The sequence below is a fragment of the Orcinus orca genome, chromosome 16 (assembly GCF_937001465.1).
Source record: "Orcinus orca chromosome 16, mOrcOrc1.1, whole genome shotgun sequence".
Classification (NCBI taxonomy): domain Eukaryota; kingdom Metazoa; phylum Chordata; class Mammalia; order Artiodactyla; family Delphinidae; genus Orcinus; species Orcinus orca.
Window position 1 is genome coordinate 84,331,094 of NC_064574.1, and position 27,827 is coordinate 84,358,920.

The window sequence follows — 27,827 nt, forward strand, 5'->3', positions numbered from 1 at the left end:
AAAACAAACACAAAAACACACACATGGGGCTTCCCTGGTGGCGCAGTGGTTGAGAGTCCACCTGCCGATGCAGGGGACACGGGTTCGTGCCCCGGTCTGGGAGGATCCCACATGCCATGGAGCGGCTGGGCCCGTGAGCCATGGCCGCTGAGGCTGCGCGTCCGGAGGCTGTGCTCCGCTACGGGAGAGGCCACAACAGTGAGAGGCCCGCGTACCGCAAAAAAAAAAACAAAACAAAAAAACACACACACAGTTGTCCAACAGGAAGATCACAGCAAAGACCAGATGATTTACCTACGTGGCCTTCCCTCACTCTGTTGCTCCTTGGCGGTCTTTCAAGCTCACGTGCTATCAGAGAAAAAGGTTTTCAATGTTGGGAAGAACCTCTCTCTTCTAACACCCACGTGGAAAACAAGACCAGAAACAAAAATCCACCGCAGAAGAAACCCCAGAAAAATCCAATTTGGAAAGAATTTAATTAACAAAATAAAACGGGGAAAACGGTCCCGGAGGGGCTCTAGGGAGAGGGGACCCCCTCCAGGTCGCCACCCGGCCCCGCCGGACCCGCTCCGGTCGCTGCTGCCTTCTCGGGGCCGCTCCTCAGTCTGTACAGATTGAAAACCCAAACGCCTGCAGGTGGTTAGGAAGTGGCTCTCCCAGGCTGGATCGGCACATTAATACATGCAAAGCAAGGCGGTTTCAAGGGCTTCACCAAACAGTTAATTTTGGCAAAATGAGAAAACCAACAAAAAGCTGAAATTCATAAGCAGGATTAAAAGCCACTGAAGTGAAACCAATGTATTTCTCGACAGTATGGAGCGAGACTACAGCTACAATCTTTTTTTCCTCTTGAAGTCTCTGCCATTCTCTCCCCCAAATCAGGTCAAAGTTCATAGCAGCATGACGCAAAGTCCTCTGTCAGCCAGCGTTCTCACAGGTCACGGTCAGTCTGTCCGGAGGATCATGGGAGGCTGCTCGCTGTCGTCCTCCAGCCGCAGGGCGCGGGCCTCGTCCTCCAGGCCTGCGCCGCCCACCGCGCCCAGCTCGTCTGCGTAGGCTGCGGAGAGAGCGGGCGCTTCAGGCCGGGCCACGGGCGGGAGACCTCGAGGCCACACCCGAGGCGGGACCTGGGCCAGTGGGGAGCTCAGAGCCCACGGGGCTTGGAATTCTTGCCTCTCCCCTGACCAGCAAGCTCCCTACAGCCTCAGGCACCTCAAGAGGAAGTCGCTGACCTTCCAAGACCCACGAAGGCCAGAAAGGAGCGGGCATGGTAACAGGGCCCTGGTGCACAGGCTGCAAACCAGCCTTGGTGAGCGGGGGGACGCTGAGGACAGCGACAGGGACACAGCCTCCCCTAACCGTAAGAGGCCTTCATCTCTAAGAGTAAAACAGTGAGCAAGGACATCGCAGCGTGAGCAACCACAGCACCATCCGGGTGAGGTCCCGGTGGGCCTGGGGGGAGACGGCTCACAGGGCGCCCCGGTCTCCGCTGTGCGTGTCTGCCCGAGGGCCTCCCCGCTCCGTCCTGCCCGCCTCCCAGCAGGGCCTGCCTGCTGAGTGATTCCGCAGCCGGGAGGGTAAAGACTGAGGGTGCAGGGCAACTTTTCAGCTGAGGGGCGGCAAGCAGGGAACAATCCATGTGCACCCAAAACCACGAGGACTGCCGCTTCTTCAAAGATGGAGAAAACGAACTCAGCCTCGCGAGGCCTTGACAACCGCACTTTATAACAGCTGGCCTGTCTCAGCGCCCCTGCCCCCGCCCCTGCCCTGTCCCCGTGGCAAGAGGCAGGCGGGCAGCCCTGGTGAGAGCGAGAGCAGGAAGCACGAGACCCACGGGCCTGGCCTGATCTGCCTTCCAGGCCCGTCCGCAGCCCTTACCCAGTGCCGTTGGGGACGAAGGCACGTGAGGACCCTTGGCCACGGCCGTGCTGTACGTCTGCGTCACCAAGGGGCAGTCGTGGGACGTGGAGTCTAGGATCTCGTTGGTCGTCTCCATGCTGCCGTCCAACCTGGAAGGGGAGAGAAAAAATGACAGCAGGGACAGTCAGGGGCACGAGGACAACACAGCCCGTGGGCCAGCTGGGATGGACCTGCGGCCACAAGGCAAAGGCCCCTCGCGGGAGGAACACGCATGCGCTCGTCACACTGCGCTGACCGTGGAGTGACCCCCGCGAGTCTGTTCACGGGCATTTGTACACGCTGAGTCTGATGAAAAAAGCTGTACCTAGGAAGGCAATCTCATCGCATTTTTAAAGACTGAACATAAACAGAATACACTATGGAAAAAACAAAATCACCCCCACGTTCACCCTGACTGTAAGGGTATTATGGTATCACTGTTTAAGAAAAAAAGCAAAAACAGAAAATCCAACTGCACTACCTTCCAACTGACTCATATTAATTCCTTCTTTTCAAAGAGAAAAGCTGCATCTCAGTGAGACAGCAGGCTCTCAGAGAACGTGCCCTGCGTTGTGGACGCACCCTGGGGCCATCCCTGCTGTGCGCAGTGCTGAGCTGCATCCCTAGTGGACCCGGTTCCAAGGAAGAGGCCCACAGGCCCCTCCACAGGGAGGACAGTGCGCACCGGCCGCTCCTGTCTCTGCCTGGCTACTGAGCCGGAAACGGGCAGAGGCGTGGAGAGCGGGCTCCGTACCCCCATGGAATTCCGTCTGGCAGAGCGAAGCTCCCACGCAGCACAGGCGGCTGCGCTGGGACATGTCCCTTTGCATCCCCGGCTTCTGGGGAAATGAGCAAACCCCCAACAGGCGCCCAGCAGCAGCCTGACCACTTGGAGGAGGTGTGGCCGCGGTGTAGCCAACTCACTTGTGCTGCTTCATCAAGGTGCACTCTCCTCCCTCCTGGGGGTCCAGGTTGTACATGTATAAGTACCCATCCGAGGCTCCCACCAGCAATCGGGGAATCTTCTGGATTCTAGTGAGAATAAAAAGCAACCGAATTCTAAGCCTGAAACTTTCACAAAGTTCTCATTAAACTAGCAGCTTTTAGCCTGGCCAGGGAAGAACCCCCCTGCCCCAAACGAGCAGATTTAGTTTCATGAACTCAACATACTGTCCACGTGTAAGAGAATAAGGATCGCTTCTGCTGTGCTACCTGAGGCCGTAACACCAAGGCCAGGGGGAACTTGGTGTGAATAAACACTGAGGCCCACAGGAGAACAGGTGGAAACAAAATCAGTTTCGTGGTTTCTGTGATTACTAACGGTAGATATTTTCATAAACATTTCAACGATGCAAAGTGGATAAAAACGATGTAGAAGAATGTTTCTGAGATCCATGGAATCGTGCAGATGTGCTCTCACTGAATTTTCAAGACAATCTTTTTTTTTTTTTTTTTTTGCGGTACGCGGGCCTCTCACTGTTGTGGCCTCTCCCGTTGCGGAGCACAGGCTCCGGACGCGCAGGCTCAGCGGCCATGGCTCATGGGCCCAGCCGCTCCGCGGCATGTGGGATCCTCCCGGACCGGGGCACGAACCCGTGTCCCCTGCATCGGCAGGCGGACTCTCAACCACTGCGCCACCAGGGAAGCCCCAGTCTTTTCTTGCGTGGCTGTACTGGGACTATCACAGTGAGGCTCAGAGAGGCCCTGTGCAGCCTGCAGCTGACTCGGCTACACGAGGGCCTTGAACCTCGTGAGGCGCTGGCGCTGGAGGACCAAGGGTTAAATACCGGCGCTCTCACGTGGTCTTGACCTAATGATGTTTTTCTAAACGTTCTCAACAAGAACAGAAAGAGGAAGATGTGAGGCTCAGACACCGCAGAGACAGCAGCAGGGTCCACAAACAGCACAGGCCCACCTCACGATTCCCCCCCGCTCCTGTGACTCTTGCCTAAATCCAAGGTCTAGGTTTGCAGGTTATCCTGGCGCCACACCGCCACAGTCCCCGGCGCCCCGCGACCTGGCTCCCAGCTGCATGCGCGGGGGATGGGGGTGGGCCCAGAGGCGGCGCCCACTCTACTCACGTGGCCAGCGCACAGATGTTCTTGTGGCCACAGAAAGGCAGGCGGACTGTGGCAAAGGCTCTGCCCTGGTTGAACATTTCTGTCACTTGGGAGGGCAAGTAGCTGGTGGACGCCATGAGCACCTTCCCGAAGTAGCCGGTCCAGGTGGTGGGCTCCTCCTGAGGCCTGGAAGGAGGAAACGCTGTCAGGCATACAAGGCTGGGCCCTTCACTGAGAACGACCACGTCCCAGTCTCACCGAGGCAAGGATCAGCCCCCAAACTCAAGAGAAATTTCCCAGACTTCAGGGAAGAGGGGGCACAGGAAGCGATGACCTCTCGGGACCCTGGGGACATTACAGAGCGTGTCCTCAGAGGGGCCCTGAGGCCCCTCCCTAGTGGCCACCTTAGATGATGGCAAACGATTAACTCCCTGCTCTGTAGCCTATGTGAGGACACGAGGGCCAAATCCAGAGTCCCCCGCCCCAATCTTTCTAACGGGGAGTCTCCAAAAACCTCAGCCACACAAACCCCAGCTGCCACTTTCCCGTAGCCCATCTCTGCTGTTATCCACCGTGTATGCATGCTTGTAAGTCATCCTAAACCGTAGCCCATCTCTGCTGCTATCCATCGTGTATGCATGCTTGTAAGTCATCCTAAACCGTAGCCCATCTCTGCTGTTATCCATCGTGTATGTATGCTTGTAAGTCATCCCAAACGTTCCTTAGGGTAAGACACACTATAAACAAACAAGACTGATCCTACTGCACGGTCATCAAGTGTAAGAGAAAAGGTAAGGACCACACCCGCTGCCGTGCACGCCCACTGCAGCAATACGTAATTCAAACCAACCGCTTCACAAATGGAAACAGCCTCTGTGCAGCAGGGGGGCAAGCACCCCTCCCAGGGCAGCCCTCTCAGAAGGGCTGTGGGAAGAGGCGCTGAGGGGACCGCCCTCGGGGCCTCACGGGCCGCCCACCATGCATTCCATACTCCACCTGCCCCGCTGCTGAGCCCGGACGTGGCGCTGCTCAATCCGGAGCCAGCAGGACAGCGCTCACGTGTCCACCCAGTCGGCGGACGAACCGCTCTGCGTTACCTGAACAAATGCACCTCTGAGACTCACTTTTCTTTCACAGTCTCGAGCTTGAAGATGTGCACAGTCTCCGTGTTGCTGGAGGTGGACAGAAACACGCCGTCCGTGCTGAAGGCCAGGGAGCAGATGCTCACACACCTGGGGCGAGGGAGGCCCGAGTCACACTGTTTTCTGGGCACAGAGTGCAACCAGCAGTGCCCCCGGGGACTTCACGAAAGTCACAGCGAAGGAAGGGCCCCGTGACAGACACATGTGGGGCTACTGGTATCTTTCTTATTCCTTTCTAGTCACCCCCTCAAAACATGTGTTCAAGGAAGCAGAATGTCTGAAAGGTGACATCAAGTACGAGTAACCCTTTAATAGATCCTTATGTGGTTAACTCTTTGAGATTTCACGTACCTAAGGGAATCAGGACTTCACTAAACCATTTTTAGCTGAATGAGGCTGGCTTTACAGCACTAAGCTTAGTAAAAGAACCCAATAATTGAGATATAGCAACTCTTAACACGGAAGAGGGTAAACTGGCAACATTGATAATGTTTAAAAGCAAACTTTCGATAAACTTAAGACTCTACAGTTTACCTGTTAAAATCCCAAAGCCACCAAACAAACCTACATTTCCTCGTAACCCTAGAAATGCAAGATGTATTCAGCCCTGTCAACAGTCAAGGGCTTTACTCAATTCAATACATATTTACGAGAGCTCACGACGCACCCAGCGCTGTGCTAAGGCTCAGGATATGATTTTTGCCTCAGTGGAGCCCGGAGGGAGGTGTGAGCAGGAACTCAATTCACCGCAAGCAAGGGACTGAGAAGTTTAGTGGAAGGTGCTACAGGAGCTCGGAGGGAAATGCTATTTCCGCGGGAGGTCGGGAAAGGCCTCCCCAGGGACACTCAACAGACCCAGAAGTTAAGGAGTCGGCAGGTAACAGCCATGACCTCCATGGAGACAGAGGTTCCTCTCCCGAGGAGCTGGGAGCGACGGGGAAGGGAAACCAACCACAGCTGGAAAGGAAGGATGCTGGGAGGCCTTGAAATCCAAGGCCTTTCGGGGTCTGGAGCCAATCCCAGGGGCAAGAAGACGACCCTGAGAGGCTCCAAACAGCTCCCACGATACTCCCATCTTCAAAGAACGACAGGTGGGGCTCAAGTCTGAAGGATAGAGCCCAGGGACAAGAGCAGAGCCCAAGGCGAGCGCGAGGCTGGATGGTGACCCGGGTGGGGCCGCACGGGGAGAGGCCGGCCCTGCTGTGTGTGGCACTGAAGGCCAAGCATCGCCAGTGGGAGGGACCCGGAGAAGGGTGTTCCCCGGTCTGAGGAGACCGGTACTGCAGATGGGGAAGCGGACGGAGCGCCGTGCGGTGACTGTGGCTTGCTGTTTCTTTAGAAAGAAGGAAACTACTATAAGGGCCAAAGCTATCTGCCGGAGTGCTGGGGAGCCGGGGGCGCTGGTTACAGGTTTCCGAGCAGAGCCTGAGGGGAGGAGAGCTGCTGACCAGGTCAGGAGCCCCCGGCTGCACTCGCCCCGCCCGCCTGGGCGAGCTCATCCTTCCACAACCCCGGGCCATCCGGCCACCGCTCTGCGTTCGGGGGAATCACGGACAAACAAAACCCAGTTTGCTCTGATAAAAATGTCCCTCTAACCTCCCATAACAAGACTTCCAAACCCCACCTGACCACTCAGCTGGGCTGAAGCGGCTGGTCACTGGACTGGGACCCCAGTGTTTGAGTTTCCACGAGAGCATAAGAGTGAACTCTGAGCTGAAGCTCCAGAATGCGTTTCAGATTTATGCACTTTACCTCTTCACTCCTCTCCGGAACTCGAAGAGTTTTTGTCCTTCTGGAATGGAAAATACCCTAATCACGGTCCCCTGTGATAGGGAAAGAAGGGAAGAAAAAGGCATTTTAGCTGGGCAGCATCAGGTTTGTATTTCCTGCACACCAGACCTTAGTGGACGGAGTGATGACAGCTGCCCTGGGCCAGGGGGCCTCGGGGGCCCCTGCACCCCCTTCACACTTGACAGGCCCTCACCAGAGCACGCCCTGCTCCACTGTTCACGTGATAATATGACGTCAACCCACTTTAACTCACTACTTCTTCTAAACACTAAGGGCCTTGAAGTCAAAGCTGGAATACAATAGTTCTATTTTCCCTAAGCCATCTGAGGTTTAAACTATTAAAAATCCACCCTGGGAATTCCCTGGCAGTCCAGCAGTTAAGACTCGGAGCTTTCACTGCCGTGGACCTGAGTTCGATCCCTGGTCAGGGAACTAAGATCCCACAAGCTGCGTGGTGTGGCCAAAAAAACCCCCCAAAAACAAACAAAAAAAAACACCCTTAAGCATTACTTGGAGGCCCCTCTTTTTTTTTTTTTTTTTTTTGCGGTACGCGGGCCTCTCACTGCTGTGGCCTCTCCCGTTGCGGAGCACAGGCTCCGGACGCGCAAGCTCAGCGGCCATGGCTCACGGGCCCAGCCGCTCCGCAGCATGTGGGATCTTCCCAGACCGGGGCACGAACCCGTGTCCCCTGCATCGGCAGGCGGACTCTCAACCACTGCGCCACCAGGGAAGCCCGGAGGCCCCTCTTTTAAGTGGAGCCACTGATCAAGCGCTGATTAGCAACTGAATACCTGGAAATGTTACTTAATTGCCTAAAAAGGAATGAAGCCAAACTTACAAAATGGAAGACCTACACCAAGAACAGGTCTACAACCAGGACAGAAGAAAATCTGACTAAACGGGGAGCTGCAGCACATCACATCGGGCAGGGGAATGAAATGCTGTTAACATGCAGATCTCCCCACCCCTCCTCCCAAATTCCCAGGGCATGTGTGGATGCGGGGCAGGACCTGGGCATCTGGGTGAGTTGATGAGACAGGACAGCCAAGTACGTGAAAATGAGTGGTACTTTCAACATCTAAATATTAAAAGAAAACTACAAGCTACAGTAACAGACTAACACAGAGACAGTCTGACAGAGCAGAATGGAAACACCTTAAAACAGGCAGCATCTTGAATCTGTGGGGTAGGAGAGTTATTAGACGTTTAACCTCATACTGTACAAATTTTAGAAGGTTCGAGCTGTTAAATTTAAGAAGCATTGAGATTATCTGACATGTTTATAAACAGGAAAACAAAAACCCCAACCTATAACCAACCCAAATGTACAGCACCAGAAACTGTTAAATAAATTGTGGTAAATTCATATAACAGGACACTACGCAGCCATTAGAAATCAAGCCGGAGATAAAATGGGTCCCTTTTGGAAAATATTAATAAAGACAATGATTCTCTGGACAGAAGGACGCCAAGTTTGTAATTTTGGTTATCCAAAAATAACCATGGCAAAGGTTTTGTCCTTTGCAGCCTAAACTTTTAGATTTAGATATGTTCTTAACGGCATACCTACTGTGTAAGACTAATTAAGAGCTGTGGATCACAGCCTGACTGCAGTTCCTCGAAAACAGGATTAAGCCACACACCTCGGCGAAGCCCCAGCACCTAGTACACAGCAGTGCTGAGAAGGCCACTGGTGGTCTAAGGTCACAAACTGCAATTTGTGAAATTAAGCGTTTGCTCTTTAAATCCCAGAAAAAAAATGTTCTATTTTTACTAGCCTTGAAATCCCATGAAGTGCTTTAAGGCCTCTTAATACCTAATAAAAGGTCATAAAGATTAAGACTGATTAATCAAGGGATAACAGAGTTTCGTGGCTGTCGTGATCCTCCCAGGGGAGAAGAAAAGGACAAGGTGACGCTGTGATTACCCAGCACAGTGTTCAAAACAGTCAGGCTTGGAGTCAGTTCCTTTGTCGCTGCCCAGCTGGGTGACCCTGGACCGACGACTTAACCTCTCTGAGCCCTCAATATGAAGTAGGGAAAGGTTTACCTTACTGAGGGGGTCAATGAGGTAAATGAACATCAAGGGTCTAGTGAGTGACCCATAAACAGTAGCATCGTTATCACAGAAAGTGGGTGAGGGTCCAGACCCACGCGGGAAAGGTAGAGAAGCGAGCCGACGTTTATGTACCTCATGTGGGTGGCTGGTTCCAGGGGAGAGGTGACTAGGAGGGGGTTCCTTTAGGTGTTCAGTGAGAAAGCATCAAAGTAAACTAGGCAGTGGGCACTGAGAAGAGAGCAATGAGCCAGGAGAACGTCGAGCAGGGAGAGAAGGGAGAAGACACAGCAGCTGAGCTGGGAGAGGACAAGGGCCCACCAGGGTCACGGGGCCAAGAGAAGGGGGCACACGGAAGGGATGCCCAAGCCATTTTGTCCTCCGTGCAGGGAGCTTAAAAAGGGCCACGTCCCCTTACCCCAAAATCCTTCTCACTGGAAACTCATGTTAATGTTTAGAGGTGACCATGAAAAGTTTATACGTAAGACTTACATACTCTATCTATATTCAAATTACTACTATAGGGCTTCCCTGGTGGCGCAGTGGTTGAGAGTCCGCCTGCCGATGCAGGGGACACGGGTTCGTGCCCCGGTCCGGGAAGATCCCACATGCCGCGGAGCAGCTGGGCCCGTGAGCCATGGCCGCTGAGCTTGCGCGTCCGGAGCCTGTGCTCCACAACGGGAGAGGCCACAGCAGTGAGAGGCCCGCGTACCGCAAAAAAAAAAAAAAAAAAAAAAAAAAAATACTACTATAAATATATATTAATACAGCTGAAATACTGGAAACACTAAACCATCCCAGAAGGATGGCTAAGTAAATGACAGCTGAACACGTACAGTGACACGTGCTCCACCGAGGCGAGTGCGGCCGTGGAGCCCTGCCTTGTCTCTCCCTGCACCCGCCCTCCAGGCCGTGGACTGTGCCTGGATGTGAGCTAGCTGGTACAAAACTGCTTTTGTTGGTTAGCAAACTAACTGTGTGAACAGAGGTGACCCAGTTTTCCACAGGGCTGCAGCAGCCTTACCTTCTCGGAAGCAGTGGCGAGCTTGGTTCCGCTGGCGTCGAAGGCCAGTGCGGCTAAAGGGCTGTCGTGAGCCGGGATCATGTTTGCAGCTCTCTGGAAGGAAGGGTAAAGTGACACCATGACCGCCGTGCCCTGCGCTGCCCACCGGCTGTTACTACCAGCACGGTTAACACAGACGCCAAATCCCCCTGATTAACCAGGGGTGAGGGGTCCAAGGAAATGCTGCTCAAAACCTTTTAAAAATAAGCAAAGCAATGTCTCCGTGGAGTTTTACGGTTTTCTCCATTGCTTCCAGCACTTGTGCCGCTAGGCGTGCAGCACCGCGGGGACAGGAACACGTCCGGAGGCAGGATGACTCGGACCTGCTCGGCGACGGAGAGGGTGGCAGTGGAAACGATGCCCAGGAAACGAGGAGGGCAGAGGCCCCTTGGCCCTCCTCTTAGGAAGCAGGGGTGCTGTAAAGAGCTCTCCAAGGACCAAAGACCCTCACCAGGTTGATGGTGTCGAAGACCTGCACCTCCCCGATGGTCGCGCTGCCTGGATACGCCAGGTAACAGTTGTCGTTGTTGATCGACAGCGCACACAGGCCTGCGAGCAACACACGAGGAACAAACGCGGGTCAGATCCTCCAAGTGTCACCAGAACTCGTCACTTAGCAAGAACACAGAAATCAAGGGGAGCTCTGACGCGACCTTGGTCGCCGTATCACTGGGTTTTAAGTTCCACACGCCCAAACTGCCACCGTAGGTGACAGCAGGACTGTAAAAACAGACTAAAGCCCTTTGGTTGGAACTGGTTAGAAACCTCAAAATTGGAGGCTGACCGAACCAACAATTTATGTGGTCACAAGACCAGAGCCAGAAGGACGGTAGCTTGCTTTAAGATCAATACTTTTAAAATCTGTGGAACCTAAAAAGAGAAGAAAATCCCTCTCACTGACAGCTCTTAGAAAGGCAGACTGTCTGGTCCCCACGCGCTCACCTGCGGGGTTCGGGGGCGTCTCCCGGATGGTGTGCAGCACCTTCATGTCCCGGATGTTGTGTATGTACAGAGACTCCTCCAGGCACACGATCAGCCTCTGGAAAAGACACAGCAAAACACGGAAAACCAAACGTGAGGCAGAGCCGGTACGACGCTCGCTCCCGACCTCCAGTTAGCGGACTCCTGCACCAAGACGCCGTGTCCCTTCCGGAACCCTTGCCCTGGGTGCTCATGGCACAGTCCCCGCTCGCCCAGGGTGGCGTCTGTACCCACAACTGCTTCCGCCGGCTCTACCAGCACTTCTAACTGTACGATTTAATTCAACCTTATAGAAACTAGTCTCCAGCTAAGAAAAACATGGTTTGCTTTTGTTGCGCTCTCGGCCCTCCCCTCACGAAAACCAGTCTAGAGCCTGGGACAGGTCTGGTGAAGGTTTCCAAAACCGATGCTGAATGAGGCACGGCAGGATGAAAGTAAAAACTAGGGCTTTTAAAAAAGTGTAAAATTCTCCACCCAGACTATTTTGCAGGTGTCGAAGTTCTCGCTCCATTTTAAGGAAGATGGATGTGGAGCTGACGCACCAAAGGGATAAGTCCAACGTGTTACACTTTGTAAGTTACCATTTCAACCAACCTTCTGTCAACAGACCCAGCTTCAACCACGTCAGGGGTGTCCACTTTAGTCACGCATGGGCCACCCGAGGCCACGTAACAAGCATTCCCTGCACAGAACTGGTTGTTGACAGAACGTGGTGACAGCCCTTAAGGACAAGGCTGTACTTTGTAAGCCAAAGCCATGTGACCATCTCATGGAATAAACTCAAGGGCCAGCCACCAGGTCTACACTCCGGGCCAGACATTCTTGTGGGTTTTGGGAGAGACACAAAAAAGTAATAAATCCTTCATCTTAAAAGTTAAATTAACAGTTAAAGGGATAGGGAATTCCCTGGCCGTCCAGTGGTTAGGACACGGTGCTTTCAACTGCCAGGGCCCGGGTTCAGTCCCTGGTCAGGGGAACTAAGATCCTGCAAGCCATAAGAGGTGGGAAAAAAAAAAAAAAAAAAAAAAGATAAAGATGCTCACAGATTTTTTAAAAAAGTAACATTTATAAAAAGCAAAAGAAGGTTCATGTCTTGAGGGATGAGTAAAGCAAACGGCAGAGGCCAGGGAATCGTCAGGAGTGGGGCTATCTGAGTAAAATTGCTGAGACGAGAAAACAGAGTTGAGTCCAGGTGGGGGGTCAGGTGAGCAGAAGCATGGCCAGAGGGACCAGAAACGCCGCCTGGGGACGGTCGGCTGTGTCCGAGGGGCGCCACTGAGAACTCGGAGACACAGGCCAGAGGCCCCGGCAGCTGAGTGGGGTGAGAGCGCGGCCCACCTGCCTGTTCAGCTTCACAGCCAGGATGGTGTTGGAGTAGCTGTAGTTGCAGATCTCGGTCCCCTTCTTAAAGTGGCAAACCTTCAGCTTCCTGGGGGCTTTGAGGCTAACGATGGCCACTAAGCTGCTTGAGAACAATCTTTCCACGATGCACACATCTTCAGTGTCAGCTGAAAGGAGGAAAAAACCCCACATCTGTGTGTATCCCTGTCAACAGGCACAACACGCTCGTGTGCGCAAACACGTGTGTACGGGCGGGCTCCCCACTGCAAGCTCTGGGGCCAAGAGAGCGGGTCAAGTTCGCTGCTTATGAGGCCTGGACAAGCCGCCGGCAGGTCGCCCTGCACTCCGCAAGGAGGACCCACTCCTCAGAGGCCCCCCCATTCCACACGTGGCACCCTGTCACTGCCCCCCCGGGGGTCACCCAGAACCACCTTCATCTGCTCCCTGGCTGCTCCCTAAACTCACTGGAATGTGAGCCCCGCCCAGACGGAGGCCTCATTTTCGGGCTCACAGCTGTAACCCTGGCACTTACAACTGTACCTGACATATGACGGGCCCCCAAGCGTTCCCTGAATGACCGCGTCTCTGGAGAGCTTGCTTTCCTGCCTGTAAACGGGGCTCACGGCTACCCTGGTGTGAGGAGGGACTTACAGACTCCAGCACGCAGGCAGACCTCGACCCCCTTCGCTCCCTGCTCCCCACCCCCGCTCAGAAGACGGTGGGTTATGAACCGTGTGCACAGCAGCCCACACAGACAAGAACAGACACGGCGGACCCTGAGCGGCTGTTACTTCACCCCCATCTCCTGGGAGGCCCCCATACCCGCACTCTCTCCTTACTCTCCCCTTGGTTTCATTGGCAATTGCCTGGGGCAAGTTCAGACGGAGGGGCAAAGAGAATTCTGGAATGCAGGAAGAGCTCGGAGCCAAGAATCTAGATGACTTTCATGCGCAGCCTGTCTCGACCTGAGCTCCGGGAAGTACCGCCGAGCCGGGGTTAAGCACAGACCCGTTCACCACCCTAACAATGATCTGCGGCCACACTCTGCCTGGAGCTGAGCGGAGCACAGAGAACAGAGACACCCAGATGGATCAGAGCCCAGGGGACCCGGGAGGCCGGACTAGCCGGAGCCTCGAGAGCAGCTCCACCGTGAACAGGAACGCTCCTGTGAAAGTCTGCGCACCAGCCCAAGTGCATGGCTACTCGAAAGGGTTCCTTCCACTCAGCTGTCGCTGACCTTAATGGTGTAACTTAAAAACACACGTAGGTTAGTTTCAAAACCAAACTACTACAGTGAGCGAGTGAGCTCCACAGGTCCCCGTAGAAAGGCACAAACTGTTCTAGGAAAGCGCGTGCTATCAGTCATCTCAATGTGGGTCTGGCAGCCCTACGTGCTCAGCACAGGGCCCAGCTACTGGGTGTCAGCCAAGAGTTACATCCAAAGTGGCGCAACTCATGTTTGTGGAAAAAAATTAAGATGCCGCCATTACATAGACTGGAATAGGCAGTAAGATCAAGTGCGTGATTCCAAGCTCCTCACAGTAATTTAATCACAGCTGTTTTTACACAAGTGAGAATCACTTCTCTTGCCTGCAGCTACAAACTAACCTCCCTTCAAAAAGAACCACGCAAGCCTGAAGCTTGTCTGCCCCGCAGCATCTCAGGGGAGCTGCCAACCCCTTCCAGGATCTGACCCTGGACTGAAGGGCACAATCACGCGTGACCTCCAGCACAGGGGACGCGGCCTCGGCCTGTTTTCATGGGCTGATTCGAGGCCAGCACCTGCACAGGCAGTGTTCCAACATCAGGCCGACACGACTCGGGAGAGACCAACCGCCACCCAGAACGGCAATGATGTGCAGTAAAGATAACCTCCCTTGGGCCCAGATCCTCACCTTCTCCCGTGCAGGGCCCGTGGCAGGGAGGGGCTGGGCCCATGGCTGGGAGGGGCTGGGCCCATGGCTGGGAGGGGCTGGGCCCGTGGGCTGGGCCCGTGGGCTGGGAGGGGCTGGGCCCGTGGCTGGGAGGGGCTGGGCCCGTGGCTGGGAAGGGCACAGAGGGCCGTCTCCACAGCCACGCTTGCTCCCACGAGGCTCAGGCCCATCCTGCCCTGCGTCTCACCCTTCAGGCTCCCGCCTCCGAGTCACCTCACTCTCTCCTCAAGATCTGACGACGGTTTGGAGGCACACGGCCCTGATGGATCGCACCCTGCACTTCTCACGCAGCGCTGTCCTGTCATCCCTGGGAACCCGGAGGCCGGCTCAGCAGTGTGACCCTCCCACCCCCGCCCAGGCCCAGTTTCCAAGGGCAGGAGTGTGTCTGCCTGGGCACACTGCCCCCTATCGGGTCTGACACTGGCTGGCACACTGAATGTGGTAACACGGACGCCATCCGGAGACCCCGACAGATTCTGATGGGGAGGCAGAACAAAATGTGAAAGGGAGGTGAGCGGGGAAGTGGACAGAGAACTCTGGCAGCTGACAGCAGGAGCTGTGCAACGAGGCGATGCAGAGACGGGGGAGGGACGGATGGTCACGTGCGGGACACGTATGGCCAAAGAAAGTGCCCGTCTTGAGATAAATGAGCAACTAGAGGCACCGATGGAGAGACAGACAATGCAGTAGAGACAGGATGACGTCTGAGAAACCGGAAGGCGTGAGACCCCGCAGGACTGGTTTCAACAGACAGGTACCCCCCTTTTCCCCATCTGAAAGGAGGGAGATGACAAGATGGCACAGATCGGGGTGAGGGGGGCGGTCCTCTGAGGGAGGAAATACCAGGGAGCTCCACGCTGAAAGCAGCCGTTTCTCCTTGAGGCATGCGAGCGGCTATCAGCTCTGAGGGGCACAGAGGTGGGAGGTTTAATGAGGGAGGACAGCATGAACAATCACCTCCCAGGGTAAAAGCAAACAGTTATTAGAAAAAGGTCGGATCATCAGCAGGCACTGCCAGTCTCCCGCTGAGGCCGCGGTAATCAATTAAAATTCAAGCAGAGGAAAATCGTATCAATGCAAGAGATGCAGAAGCAGCACGAGAAAACTCACTGCCTGTTCACAGTAAAAACTCAGAAACCTAAGGATCAGAGGAAACTTCTTCCATCATAAAGGACTTCTGTGAAAAATGTCACAGCTAGCACCACACTTTATGGTGGACTTAATACTGAACTCTTTTCCTTTTAAGACCGTAAACAGGGCAGGGCAGCCCCTCTCCTCACTCTGGACTGGAAGCTGACAGAAGGCCACAGGCAAGAAGAAGACATCAAAGGCACAAGGACCAGAAAGGAAGACAGCAAACTACTACTCTGCAAGCTCATGGACTCTGCTAAGCACCTATTAAAATTAATGAATGAATTTAGCAAAGTCACAGGACACAAGGTTAGAATACAAGAATCAACCATATTTTTATACACTCTTAGCCAACAACTGGGAAGGAAAATGCAGAAATTCCATTTCCAACACTCTCAAAAACCAAAACATGAGGACGAAATTTAACAAAAGATGTAAGACCTCCATACCCAAACCCACAGAGTATTACTAAGAGAAATTAAAGAAGATCTTCATAAATGGAGAGATATACCACGTTCACAGACCGGAGTACTCAACATTATATGTTAAGATACCAATTCTCACCCAGCTGACATCTGGGTCCAATGCAACCCCAATCACAATCCCAGCAGACTTCTTTTGTAGCCACTGACAAGCTGATTTTAAAGTCAGAAAGGCAAAGGATCTAGAATACCCGAGGCTGTCTTGGAAAAGAACAAAGTTGAAGGGCTCACACATCATGTGACTTTAAACCTCAGTATACAAACAAAGTGACAGGAAACAAGACAGTATGTTTCCGACATAAAGGCTAATAAACAGACCAACAAAAGAGAATAAAGAGCAGGAACAGACACACACGTATAGGACTGTTTTTAGGCACCAAAGCAATTCAGTGATGGAAGAAAAATCTTTCCGACAAATGGTGGAGCAGGAATTCCTAGGGAGAAGCTTAAGGTGACTCATAGCTCATACCACACACCAGAATTAGTCTGAGAAGGAACCACTGAGCTAAACATAAAAGCTGAAACTATAAAGCTTTCAAAGAAAACATAGGAAAAGATCTTCATGACTTGACAGTAGGCAAAGGTTTCTTAGAAAGGACAGAAAAGGCAAAAATCATAAATGAAAAAAATAAATCAGACTTCATCAAAATTCAAAATATTTGCTCAAAAGACAAGTCAAGCCACAGACTGGGAAAAAATATTTACAAAACGTATGTGACAGAGGTCTGGTATCCAGAATATCTAAAGAACTCTGACAACTTGACAATAAAAAGGCAAAACAATCAAATTTTAAAAGGGACGAAAGATCTGAACAGATATTTCACAAAAGATACACAGAGGGCCAACAAAGACATCAATGTGTCCAACATCATTAGCCATCGGGGGAATTTAAGCTAAAACCACAAGGAGATATTATTAGACACACATCAGAACGCCCAAGATGAAAAAGCCCGATACCGCCAAATGCTGGTGAGAATGCAGAGCCACCAGGCTGTCACAAGCACTGGTGCAAACGCACAACGGACAGCCACTAGGAGGACCTGAGAGCTTCCTGTAAAACGAAACACAGGTTCCACTCCTATTTACCTAAGACAAATGAAAACATGTGTCCACAAAAAGATTTCTACAAGAATGTTCACAGCAGCTTTATTCGTAATAAATAAGTAATAGCTAAAAACTGGAAAAAGCCCAGATTCCCCTCAATAGGAGAATGAATATACAGTCAGTAGTATATTCATATATTGGACAACGGAGATGCAACAATATGGACAAACCTCAAAAACATGCCTCTGAGCAAAAGAAACCTTACTAAGGGGGCATATGCTGCATTTATATGATGCAGAACAGGCGAAACTAACTCCTTGCCTCTTGGCAGGTGGAAGGGAGCTGGGAATGATGGGGGAAGGGGTATGAGGGAACTTTCTGGAGTGATGGTAAACCCTGATAGTTCAGGTTACACAGACATCTGTGCATTTGTCAGAACACAGAATGTTGACTTAAGATCTGTGCATTCCACTGCATGTAAATATTACCTCAAAAGGAAAAAATGAAAACAACGCTAGTAACTAATATTCATGGTATGGTATTTCAGGGAATGTGTACTGATGTCTGCAAGGTACTCAGAAACGCAGACACAAAAAATAGGATGGATGGATAGATGGACGGATGGACGGAGAGATGGGTGAGTATGGTAAAGTGCTAACAATAGACTAAATGTTGGGTACATGGGTACTGGCTGTAAAATACTTTCAACTTTTCTGGGTGTTTGAAAATGTCCATTAATAAAATGGTGGAAAAAGAAAAGGGATGTATCGTTCATTTGGTTAAACCAGGTGTAGAGAAAGTAAAGAAAATGGGTTTAGGGTGTTGCCATCCAACTATAAGTTTGAAATTTCTTTTTTTAAACTTTAATGAAAACAAGCAGAAGAGACTCCTTTTAGAATTTTAACAACAGGGGAAGTGTGGTGCGGAGGCAGCAAAGCTGTTTTTAGCTGCAAACATTCATAGAAGAGAACATTATAATGAATCTCCACAGACCTGCATCACCTGGATTTCACGAATGTTATCTTTCTACCATTTAGCTTCAGCTATCTTTTTCTTTGCTGAAGTTTCAAAGAGAGGCTCATCACCTTGACATTTCACTCCTAAATACTTCAGTAACCCCTCTAAATAGATCAAGACATAGGAAAAATGTCTTTTCCAGCTCATGAGTAAAGTGGAAAATTTCTTACATCAAAATCAATTGCAAGTAGACGAGTATTTAACGTAAAACACAAACCCAAGGAACCAGAAGATGACGTGAGAGACCATTCATGCACCCCCGGAACAGGAGGAGCCTTCCTAGTACGCAGAAGCCTTACGAGCAGAGACGGATGCATCTGAATACACAGGAAGTCAAGACGTCAGAATGGCAAGGAGACCACAAGCAAGGTCAGAGAGCAAACAACCCGGAAGAAATATGAGCAACCCACAGCCACTGGCTAATGTGCTTTAAGTCTGTAAGAGACAAATAATCCAACAGAAGGGCAGGCAAAGGGGGAAAAAAGCAAATCAAGAAAAGAACCGCAAATGACTACCAGCAATTCCACTCCTACAGTATCTATCTACTCAAAGAGAAATGAAAACACACGTCCACACGATCACACAAACGTGCACAGCAGCACTATTTACGACAGCCAAAAAGGGGAAACAACCCAAGTGTCCACTGACAACACATGGAATGTCCACACCCTGTAATACCAATGAGCAACAAAAAGAAAGGAAGTGCCCATCCATGCTCCAACACGGGTGAACCCTGAGAACACTCCAGGTGAAGGAAGCCGGTCACCCGTGACTCCATTTATCTGAAACGTCCAGAGCAGTGAATGGACAGTGGGAGAAAGGAGGTTAGTGGTGGCCAAGGGCTGAGGGGGTGGGGGTGGGATGCAGTTGCCCTGCTAATGGACTGAGGGGCTCTCAAATGTTTTAAAATTAGCTTAAGGTAGGCTGCACAACTCAGTAAATATACTGGAACCCACTGAATTGTACACTTTAAACAGCTGATTTTTATGGCGTCCAAATTACATCTCAAATAAGTTATTAAAAAAAAATAACCCACTCAGGCAGACAACTGAATAAATTTGAATTCTGGCCACTATATTGAGATCTGATGTATGAAGGACAGGGCAGCAGGGCCCTGAAACATCAAGCTGTGCTCCTATGAGCTCGTGAGTGATAGAGGGCCCTTAACCAGGATCCCCTCCAAGACCACGCGGCCCTGGACCCGGGAGCACACACAGGCTTCCAGGGTTCTCTCAAACTGCCAAAATCATACACTAAATATTGGGTTTTCTCTGGGAAATACCTGCAACTTCCATCAGATGTCCAAAGGAGACAGGAACCAGAAAACGGCGGAGGCTGCCTGCAAAAGGCAGATGAACTGCCGGTCACCCCGGAGTTACCGCATTTTTGTCATTACTTAAGTAAAAAACAACCAACGGGATTCACCTCAGAGACCCTTTAAGCCCTAGGAAGCAACGTGCTTAGGTCTTTTCAGGAATACACCTTCATAAAGCAACCTACTTTGACACGTTGCCAGTGGTTCCGGTTTGTTATTCCTCTGCTGCATCGTCTCCAGCTCTTTAACGTTGTTACGTTACACCTCGCTCCCCAGAGAACTTTTACCAACAAGCACCCACAGAACCCACAGACCCAGAGCGGTCAGTTTGCACTGAACTGAGGCACGCACAGCTCAGCCCTCCCATGAAATACCAGCGCACAGCAATCAGGCTGATAACTGAGGAGCAGGGTGCCCAAATGAAAAGACGCAGGGCGGTCGGCACGCAGGGCGACCACGGAGAAAGCCTGAGCGCAAACCCCAGTGGCCTCCAGTGTCTAAGGCCTTTGCTTCCACGGCCCTTCGATGTGGCCTTGGCCACAGTTTCTGCCACACTTTCTTCCTAGAGAGTGCCTATCCAAAATTTAAGAAACTACTTCATTTAGGAAAGAATGTTGTTGGGACTTCCCTGGTGGCGCAGTGGTTAAGAATCCGCCTGCCAATGCAGGGGACACGGGTTCCAGCCCCGGTCCGGGAAGATCCCACATGCCGCGGAGCAACTAAGCCCGTGCACCACACCTATAGCCTGCGCTCTAGAGCCCACGAGCCACAACTACTGAGCCCGTGAGCCACAACTACCGAAGCCCGCGCGCCTAGAGCCCGTGCTCTGCAGCAAGAGAAGCCCCCGCAGTGAGGAGCCCGCGCGCCGCTGCGAAGAGCAGCCCCGCTCGCCGCAACGAGAGAAAGCCCGCGCGCAGCGACGCAGCCCCAACGCAGCCAAAGATAAAAAAAAAAGAGTGTTGTTTTGCTTCTGCTGGTGCTGTTCAGAGCCGGCGATGATAAAACTTCCCGTGGTGCGAAGAGGGGAGGGACAAAGCCTGAACTAACACAGCACACTCCGCAACCAGGCGTGTTGGTGGATGCCTGGGGCTCTGAAGAGACCCACGTGTACAGTCCACCCGATCTTTCATTACAACAGGCTCAAGAAGAGAGGCTACTGGATTTCTCCCCTGGAAGATCCATTAATGTAAATCTCACTGAGGTGAATATTCCAGCCAGTGCAAGGTCTGCCGAATCAGAACCTAGTCGGCCAGCCTGCTTATGCTGAGTTTCAGAACTAATGCTTTGTGAGGTATGATTTCCTAGCTCAGAAGCATAAAATGCAAAGACAACACACGATGTAGAATCTGAAAAGGCCAACTTTTCCTTCTGAACTTCTGTGATATTTTACAAGTAATAAAACTACAACCTTTATTTATATTGCCTAACAGGGTAGGATTTTGTTTCAGTAATGTTTCAGGGAAGAGAGACCACATATTTGCACTTTACATACCTTCAAATAAATTTAAAAGGACACACAGAGAGGGAAAGAGAATGCAGGGCACACACGGGGCGAAGCACACATGGGAGCTCCTGCTACTTCCCTTAAGTTTGAAACTATAATACAGAGAGTTGGAAAACAAAAACCTTCCAGTGCTGCTGGGCAAAGGTTTTTTGTTTAAGTAAACGAAACAGAACAAATAGCTGTCCATCTTGCTTCTCCCAAGACCAGCTCTGGCTCATTCTTTCTGTACCGGCAGCGGTGCCGACAGCAAAGACCTGACGTTACAAGGGACAGTCAGGAGGCACGAGGGGGCGAGCCCACTGAGCCGGGCTGAGCGTGGAGGCGTTAAGTTCTACTCTGCCAGAATCTACATGTACGAAAATACCGGAAGGTGATCTTAACTCAGTAGCTAGCCTGTTTTCTAAGAGACGTTCTTCTATCTGCTTAACGATGTTCTAGGGGCAAGAGAATTTCGCAGCTTCAGTGTCACGTGCTAACCCTGAAAGAGCTCTCTGTCCATTCCCACCTATTTTAAGGGCTGAAGCTCACTAAGAACAACAAAGAAATCTATATACCACCTCAACATGCTGGTCAATAAACACCCACTCTTTCATGATGCTATCAAGGCATCACATTGTGTCCCATCAAAAACTTCTGAAGGGCTTCCCTGGTGGCGCAGTGGTTTGGAGTCCACCTGACGATGCAAGGGACGTGGGTTCGTGCCCCAGTCCAGGAGGATCCCACATGCCGCGGAGCGGCTGGGCCCATGAGCCATGGCCGCTGGGCCTGCGCGTCCGGAGCCTGTGCTCCGCAACGGGAGAGGCCACAGCAGTGAGAGGCCTGCGTACCACAAAAAAAAAAAAAAAAAAAAACCTTCTGAAAAATGAGGCACCAAAACCCACTTGATAAACTTCAAGGAAACAAATTAGTCACTGAACTGATTCAAACTGAGAAGGTGTCAAGACAAGGTTTTGGTATTCTGATACCCTATCTAAGCACTGGGTCTCCATTCTGTGGTTGTCAAACCAGTCGACCCTAATCACGACAGCAACAATTTAACAGCACGATTCAGGCGCTCATGGGCATGTAGATTTAATAAATGTTTCAGTCATTCATAAAAGCCCAATGGAATCCTGTTTCCAGGGATCAGGCAACCCTTTGAAGGAATTCCCTACAGGAAACAATCCTACGAGCGATCAAGAGAAGGCTGCCAATCTGGGGATTCCAGAAGCGCCTCCTGAGATAAGCGAGCACAAGCACTCCAGTTCAGAGAGACTTTATCACCCCGATCACGCCTTCCAGCTACACACTAGGAGAAAGGCTTTTTCAGAAGACTTAGTAAGCACCAGGAGGCAAGTTTGAGGACAAAAAAGGAGTAAAACCTAAGGCAGGAGCCGTGAGTTAGGGACACTTACTGTGAATCCCGCTTCCAGCCATCTCCCCGTAAAGGGCCTGGGTGCTGGCCTTCAGGGGCAGCAACAAACAGGGGGCTTGTTGGGGAATGTCAGACACCATCTGCTGATGGAGGTGAGGGACACCAGAGGGCGGACTTGGAGAGGGGAGGCCAAGGCCTGGAGGGAGTCTGGCAAGCCTCTGAGCCCCAGTGGGCCACAAGAACTCTGCAACTGCAAGTACTGGGCACAAAGAAAGGACGTTTCTCCTGGGTCCTCACCTTATGTTAATGCAGGAAGGGTGGGGGGCGGTATTTACATGTGTGTTCGCTCCACACTGTGTCCCCAGCCTAACATCTGACACAAATGTATTTCCTTGTTCTTTGTCTGCCTCCATTTAAACATAAGTGTCATGAGAGCAGAAACTTTGTCACCATTGTGTCTCCACAGCCAGAACAGGGCTGGCACATAGCAGGTCCTCAACGAACGTTTACAGAGTGAGTGGAACCAGAAATGAATATGAGATGTCTCTTCATAGCAACTCGCTGAAACTTCCCCTTCTTAAGAGATATTAACAGGCAAAGGAGAATTCCAAAATGGAACACCAAACCACAGTGAAAGCAAAGTTGATAAGAGTGGAACATTCAGGAAGGAGATGCTGGCATCATTAATAAGGAGAAAACTCAATTCCCCCAAACTGCATGCTCACGTAGATAATTAAAATGATAAATATTAAATCTCTCCTTGAATCCATAACCCAGCGTGACTAATTACAATAATACTGACCTCCTCAATCCTCCGTAACAAGAATTCTTAATTAGATCACGCCACAGGCAGGCTTCAGGGCTATCATTATGTACAGAGAAAATACTTACAAACCACGCATACGACAAAGGACTAGTATCTAGAATATATAAAGAACTTTCAAAACTCAACATTAAAAAACTCCAAGTAATCCAATTAAAAAGTGGGCCAAAACATGAACAGACATTTCACTGAAGAGAATGGCAAACAAGCACATGAAAAACTGTTCAACATCATTAGCCATTAGGGAATTACAAAGTAAAACCACGAGCTAGTGCTGCACGCAGCCATGAGAACGGCTAAAGGGAAAAACACTGGTAACACCAAATGCTGGCAAGGGTTCTGAGGAACTGGCTCACTCACACATTACTGGTGGGGATGTAAAATGGTACAGCCACCCTGTAAAACAGTTCAGCACTTAAAAAAGACAAAGACAGGGCTTCCCTGGTGGCGCAGTGGTTAAGAGTCCACCTGCCGATGCAGGGGACACGGGTTCGTGCCCCGGTCCGGGAAGATCCCACATGCCGCGGAGTGGCTGGGCCCGTAAGCCATGGCTGCTGAGCCTGTGCATCCAGAGCCTGTGCTCCGCAACGCGAGAGGCCACAACAGTGAGAGGCCCGCGTACCGCAAAAAAAAAAAAAAAAAAAAAGACGAAGACAAAACACCACACATACAACCCAGCAATCACACTTAGACATTAATCCCAGAAGTGGAAAGTTACATCCACCCAAAACCCCATACACAGCAGCTATATTTTTAACAGCCCAAATCTAGAATCAGCCCAGATGTACTTTGCCGGGTGAGGGTCAAACAGCTGGGCTGCGTCCGCACGTGGAACCAGCTTTAGCAACAGAAAAGACGGCGCTACTGACACCCGGCAACTTGGGTGAACTTCCAGGGAAAGATGCTGAGCGAAAACAGCCAATCTCAAAAGGTTACATACTTCCATTTATGTAACATTTGCGAAAAGACAATATTCTGGTACCAGAGAGCAGATCAGTGGCTGCCGGGGATTAGGGACGGTGGGGTGGCAGTGGGGGAGGCGAGGCAGGTGTGGGTACAAGGGCAACAGGAAGGACCCTGTGGTGTCAGACGGCCCAGTGTCTTCATTGTGGTGGACACAGGAAGCTAGATGGGTGTTTGGACTGTACAGAACTTCACACACACAGGCTGGACTATATCCATGTAGCCTTCCCGGCTGTGATACTGTACTGCACTTCTGCGAAACGTTACCACTGGGGGAAACTAGGAGAAGGGTACAGGGATCTGTACTGCTTCTTACAACTACAGCAATGAAAAAAAAAGATGTATGTGCAGAGAGTCAAAGCTTTCCATCCTATTCTCACTGGGGGAGGGTCTGTACCTACTACTAAGTATTTATTCAGCAAGTACTCTCTCTCTCTCTCTCTCTCACATACATACACACACACACACACACACACACACACACACGAAAAACAAAGAAACTGAGGTCCATGAAGCGATCTATGTAAAGTCACAGTAGGTGACTTAGCAAGGTATCGAAGCTCATGGCCCTCCTGCAACCCCACAGGTATCTGACACACAGCCACTCAAACACCATAAAATGCCAAATGGAGAAAATAAATCACTACCAGGGGGATGTAAACTTTTCAAATTCTGGAAGCCCTCTATGACAGAAATCTAAGTGGTTTAAATGGCATTAAAAAGGGGAGAAATTATAGAATAATGCATTTACTATGGTATCATGTATTGGAAATGGCAACCCATAAAGTATTTCTACATGTACATTTCTAAGTATGCAAATGCACAGAAAAAGATCTGGGAGAACACATAATTGTTCAGTCATAGCCATCACCTCTCAGTAAGACTAAGCTGAAAGAAGATTATTGGTCAAGGGGTATTTGGATTTTAACCATAATGTGGGAATTTAAGAATGCAACCTAATTCAAGTATAACTTGTCTATTTTAAGAAGGGGGAAAAATAAAGCAAACACTTACTGCATTCATAGATCTGTTCCAGTTTATCCACAGAAGAAAGGGAGAAAAATTTATAACCGGATTTACTACCAACAGCTAGAGACCTGCAAAAAAGCCAAATTCAGAAATAAGAGCTGATACGTGTAGGCAGATAACGCACAAACTAGCTCCACGTTACCCAACAGTCACCAGCATCTACCCATAATCAGCACAAATAAGGTCATGTGGTTTGTACCAGGCGAGTGGCGGCAGAGCAGAAAAGAGAGCGGCGCGGAAGACGCCACACCTCACAGCCAGGGAAAGGGGAATGTCAATAAAATAAAGATAGACAATGTTCTTATTGAAATCTATAAAACTTTAAAGATAAGTTTGACATACAAATAAAAGTAATCAGCCCTAAATTAATGATCCCCTCAAAACACAGTGCGGTTTCTCAGGTGATCTGATATACATGCCTGGTGTATGGGAGAGTCCAAGTTAGGATAACATTGTAAATATTAAACAAAGATATTTACAACTTTGGTGGATGATGGTGTCTTTCTGCACTGCAGTTAAGGCCATAACAAATGCAGCTCAGTCACTTACGTTAGGCTATGGCTCAGCATAGGATGGAAAGAGCTAACTCAGAGCCTGGAATGGCAAGACTACGTAACACAGTTGGCCTGTGTGTAACGTTCCATATTCATCACCCAACACTCCTGCTTGTGCTAAGAGGCTTGGAGGGAACCCTGAGCTCTCCAGATCCCTAGTGCAGGAGAGCTGTGCCGCTACATGAAGTGTTTCCTCATAGAAGATTACTACTGTCCAGAACGTAACTGACCGAGAGGGGGAGTAAAAGGACAAGCACGGCTTTCAGAAACAGAGAGGACAGAGCATAAAGCAAGAAGTGGTGGGACGTGAAGAATCAGATCCTGGGATCATTCTGGTATTTAATGTCTGGGAGAACAAGTGGAAACAGAAGGTAAACCAGAAGCCTAGAAATAATGAAGACTGACATTTCACATGATGAGTATGTGTACTCATGTGCCAAGATAAAAAATTAGGGCTATTTTAATGACCATTTCATCTATTAGAAACTTGAGCTTTCCAACCTCTTTCACACTTATGCAGAGGAAATACATTCCAAGAACAGAGCTGCTATAAGCACTACTAAACACTGAAATTGCAACTGGTTCATCCTAAAGTATAAACAGAAATGGAACTCCTACCAGTTTATATAACTTTTCTCTACAAAAATGCTTCACTATATTGAATTAATCACATCAATGAGGTAATTAGGCAGTTACCTGTACATTTTTTGAAAAGCAATAAGGGGCCAACAAAAACACAAGAATATCCAAGAAAGCTAAAAATAAAACAAAATCTCAATAATTCATAACTTCTGGAAAATTGATGTTCAGGAAAATGTTTTCCAGATAACTAAGGGCTGCTATTTTAAGCACCAAAACCTTATATCCCACCATTTCTGATTTAAATAAAAGTCATCCTCATACAGTTTTCTGTATGGGACGGCAAATCCTCACCATTTGACTGGACTCACATCATGAAACAACTTTACTATCATGACAAAGTGACCCTCTCAGACCCTAACAAGGAGTTGAGGGTCTTGTGTACCTACATCAAGCAGCAGTCTGTTGGGCTGGGTAATAAAATACCCTCTACCTTTTGTTTCGCTGACAGTTGTCACTGCTCCCCAAGCATCCTACTAGCATTAACAGCCCCTCCCTCTTTCAAATTTGTTGACTTGGAAACCAAGTCACCAAGCTTATTAGTTTCATATATAAAATAAGCTTAGAGAGGGCTTTTTCTACAGGCAAAATTAATGAGCTTGAATTAATTAATGAGGACCTGGATTTTGATACACCCAGGATTTTGGCTGTGCTCCAAATGGGCAGAATTTGTTAAAACTGATCAAATATTAGCTCCTTGATGTTCTTCCAGATATTCAGAAACTGATTTTGGATATTAAATACCTTTGCTAGAGTTTTAATCGCATGGCTTCCTACCTGCACACCCCAATCAGTAGGAAATGTAAGCAAAAATACACCAAGTATTTTTTGATATGTACATGTGGTATAGAGTGAGCATATACTTTATCAACAAAGGCAGACATTTTTTCTTTTTTGCGGTACGCAGGCCTCTCACTGTTGTGGCCTCTCCCATCGCGGAGCACAGGCTCCGGACACGCAGGCTCAGCGGCCACGGCTCATGGGCCCAGCCGCTGCGCGGCACGTGGGATCTTCCCGGACCGGGGCACGAACCCGTGTCTGCTGCATCGGCAGGCGGACTCTCAACCACTGCGCCACCAGGGAAGCCAAGGCAGACATTTTTAAAGGATGATATGAAATACAAATAGGTTTGATATTTACATCTCGAATATCAATGGTCAGGTTCACACACCCCTCTTTGGAGATTCTGCTTTTAATAACATCTCATGATTTGCCTGACCATATGATACATTAATGGGAGAAGTACAGTAACATATAAGCATGAGATTCCCCTAATAAATAATCTCACTCCCCACTAAGTGTTTACATGGTAAGGTTTGTTTTTTTGTTTTTTAAGGTAAGAGATCTTTTATTGACAAAGGGAAAACCCAGCAATAACAGAAAAAAGCATATATTTACTTAATCCCCCACTTCACTACCATACCCCTGCCTTCAACTGTGCGTGGTGTCAAAACCCAGAGACCCTGCTGTACCCTCTGGAGACAAGGCCCAAGTCCCTCACTAGGCAGGAACAGACTGCTTCTGCAACACACTCTGGGCCAGCCTTCTCGATCTTCGCCACACGCGACTCCGCTCCACTGCAGAGCTCCTGAGACCGCCCATCCTGAGCCTTTGGGGGATTCCGTGGTTTCCAGGAGGTTGGTTCTCTGCTTTCCCCACTAGCAATGGAGGATCCACTTTCCTTTACCACTTGCTGGCTTCCAAAA

At 50.1% G+C, this 27,827-nt stretch overlaps 1 protein-coding gene across 4 annotated transcripts in view; it reads right to left on the reverse strand.

The window, feature by feature from the left end:
- Positions 1-457: 457 nt before the first annotated feature.
- The window catches only part of WIPI2 (WD repeat domain, phosphoinositide interacting 2), a 31,373-nt gene continuing 4,003 nt past the window's right edge, over positions 458-27,827 (reverse strand). For 2 of the 4 annotated variants that reach the window (XM_004268962.3, XM_004268960.4), the window contains 11 exons: positions 24,914-24,996; positions 12,330-12,499; positions 10,953-11,049; positions 10,462-10,559; positions 9,972-10,064; positions 6,854-6,924; positions 5,084-5,191; positions 3,981-4,145; positions 2,824-2,931; positions 1,879-2,009; positions 458-1,057 (listed from right to left, as the gene is read on the reverse strand). In XM_004268962.3, the coding sequence (XP_004269010.1) occupies positions 945-1,057; positions 1,879-2,009; positions 2,824-2,931; positions 3,981-4,145; positions 5,084-5,191; positions 6,854-6,924; positions 9,972-10,064; positions 10,462-10,559; positions 10,953-11,049; positions 12,330-12,499; positions 24,914-24,996 (1,237 nt within the window). In that variant the 3' untranslated portion in view covers positions 458-944. The remainder of the gene's footprint in view (positions 1,058-1,878; positions 2,010-2,823; positions 2,932-3,980; positions 4,146-5,083; positions 5,192-6,853; positions 6,925-9,971; positions 10,065-10,461; positions 10,560-10,952; positions 11,050-12,329; positions 12,500-24,913; positions 24,997-27,827) is intronic. The other 2 variants (XM_033426666.2, XM_033426663.2) reach the window with 2 other exon arrangements.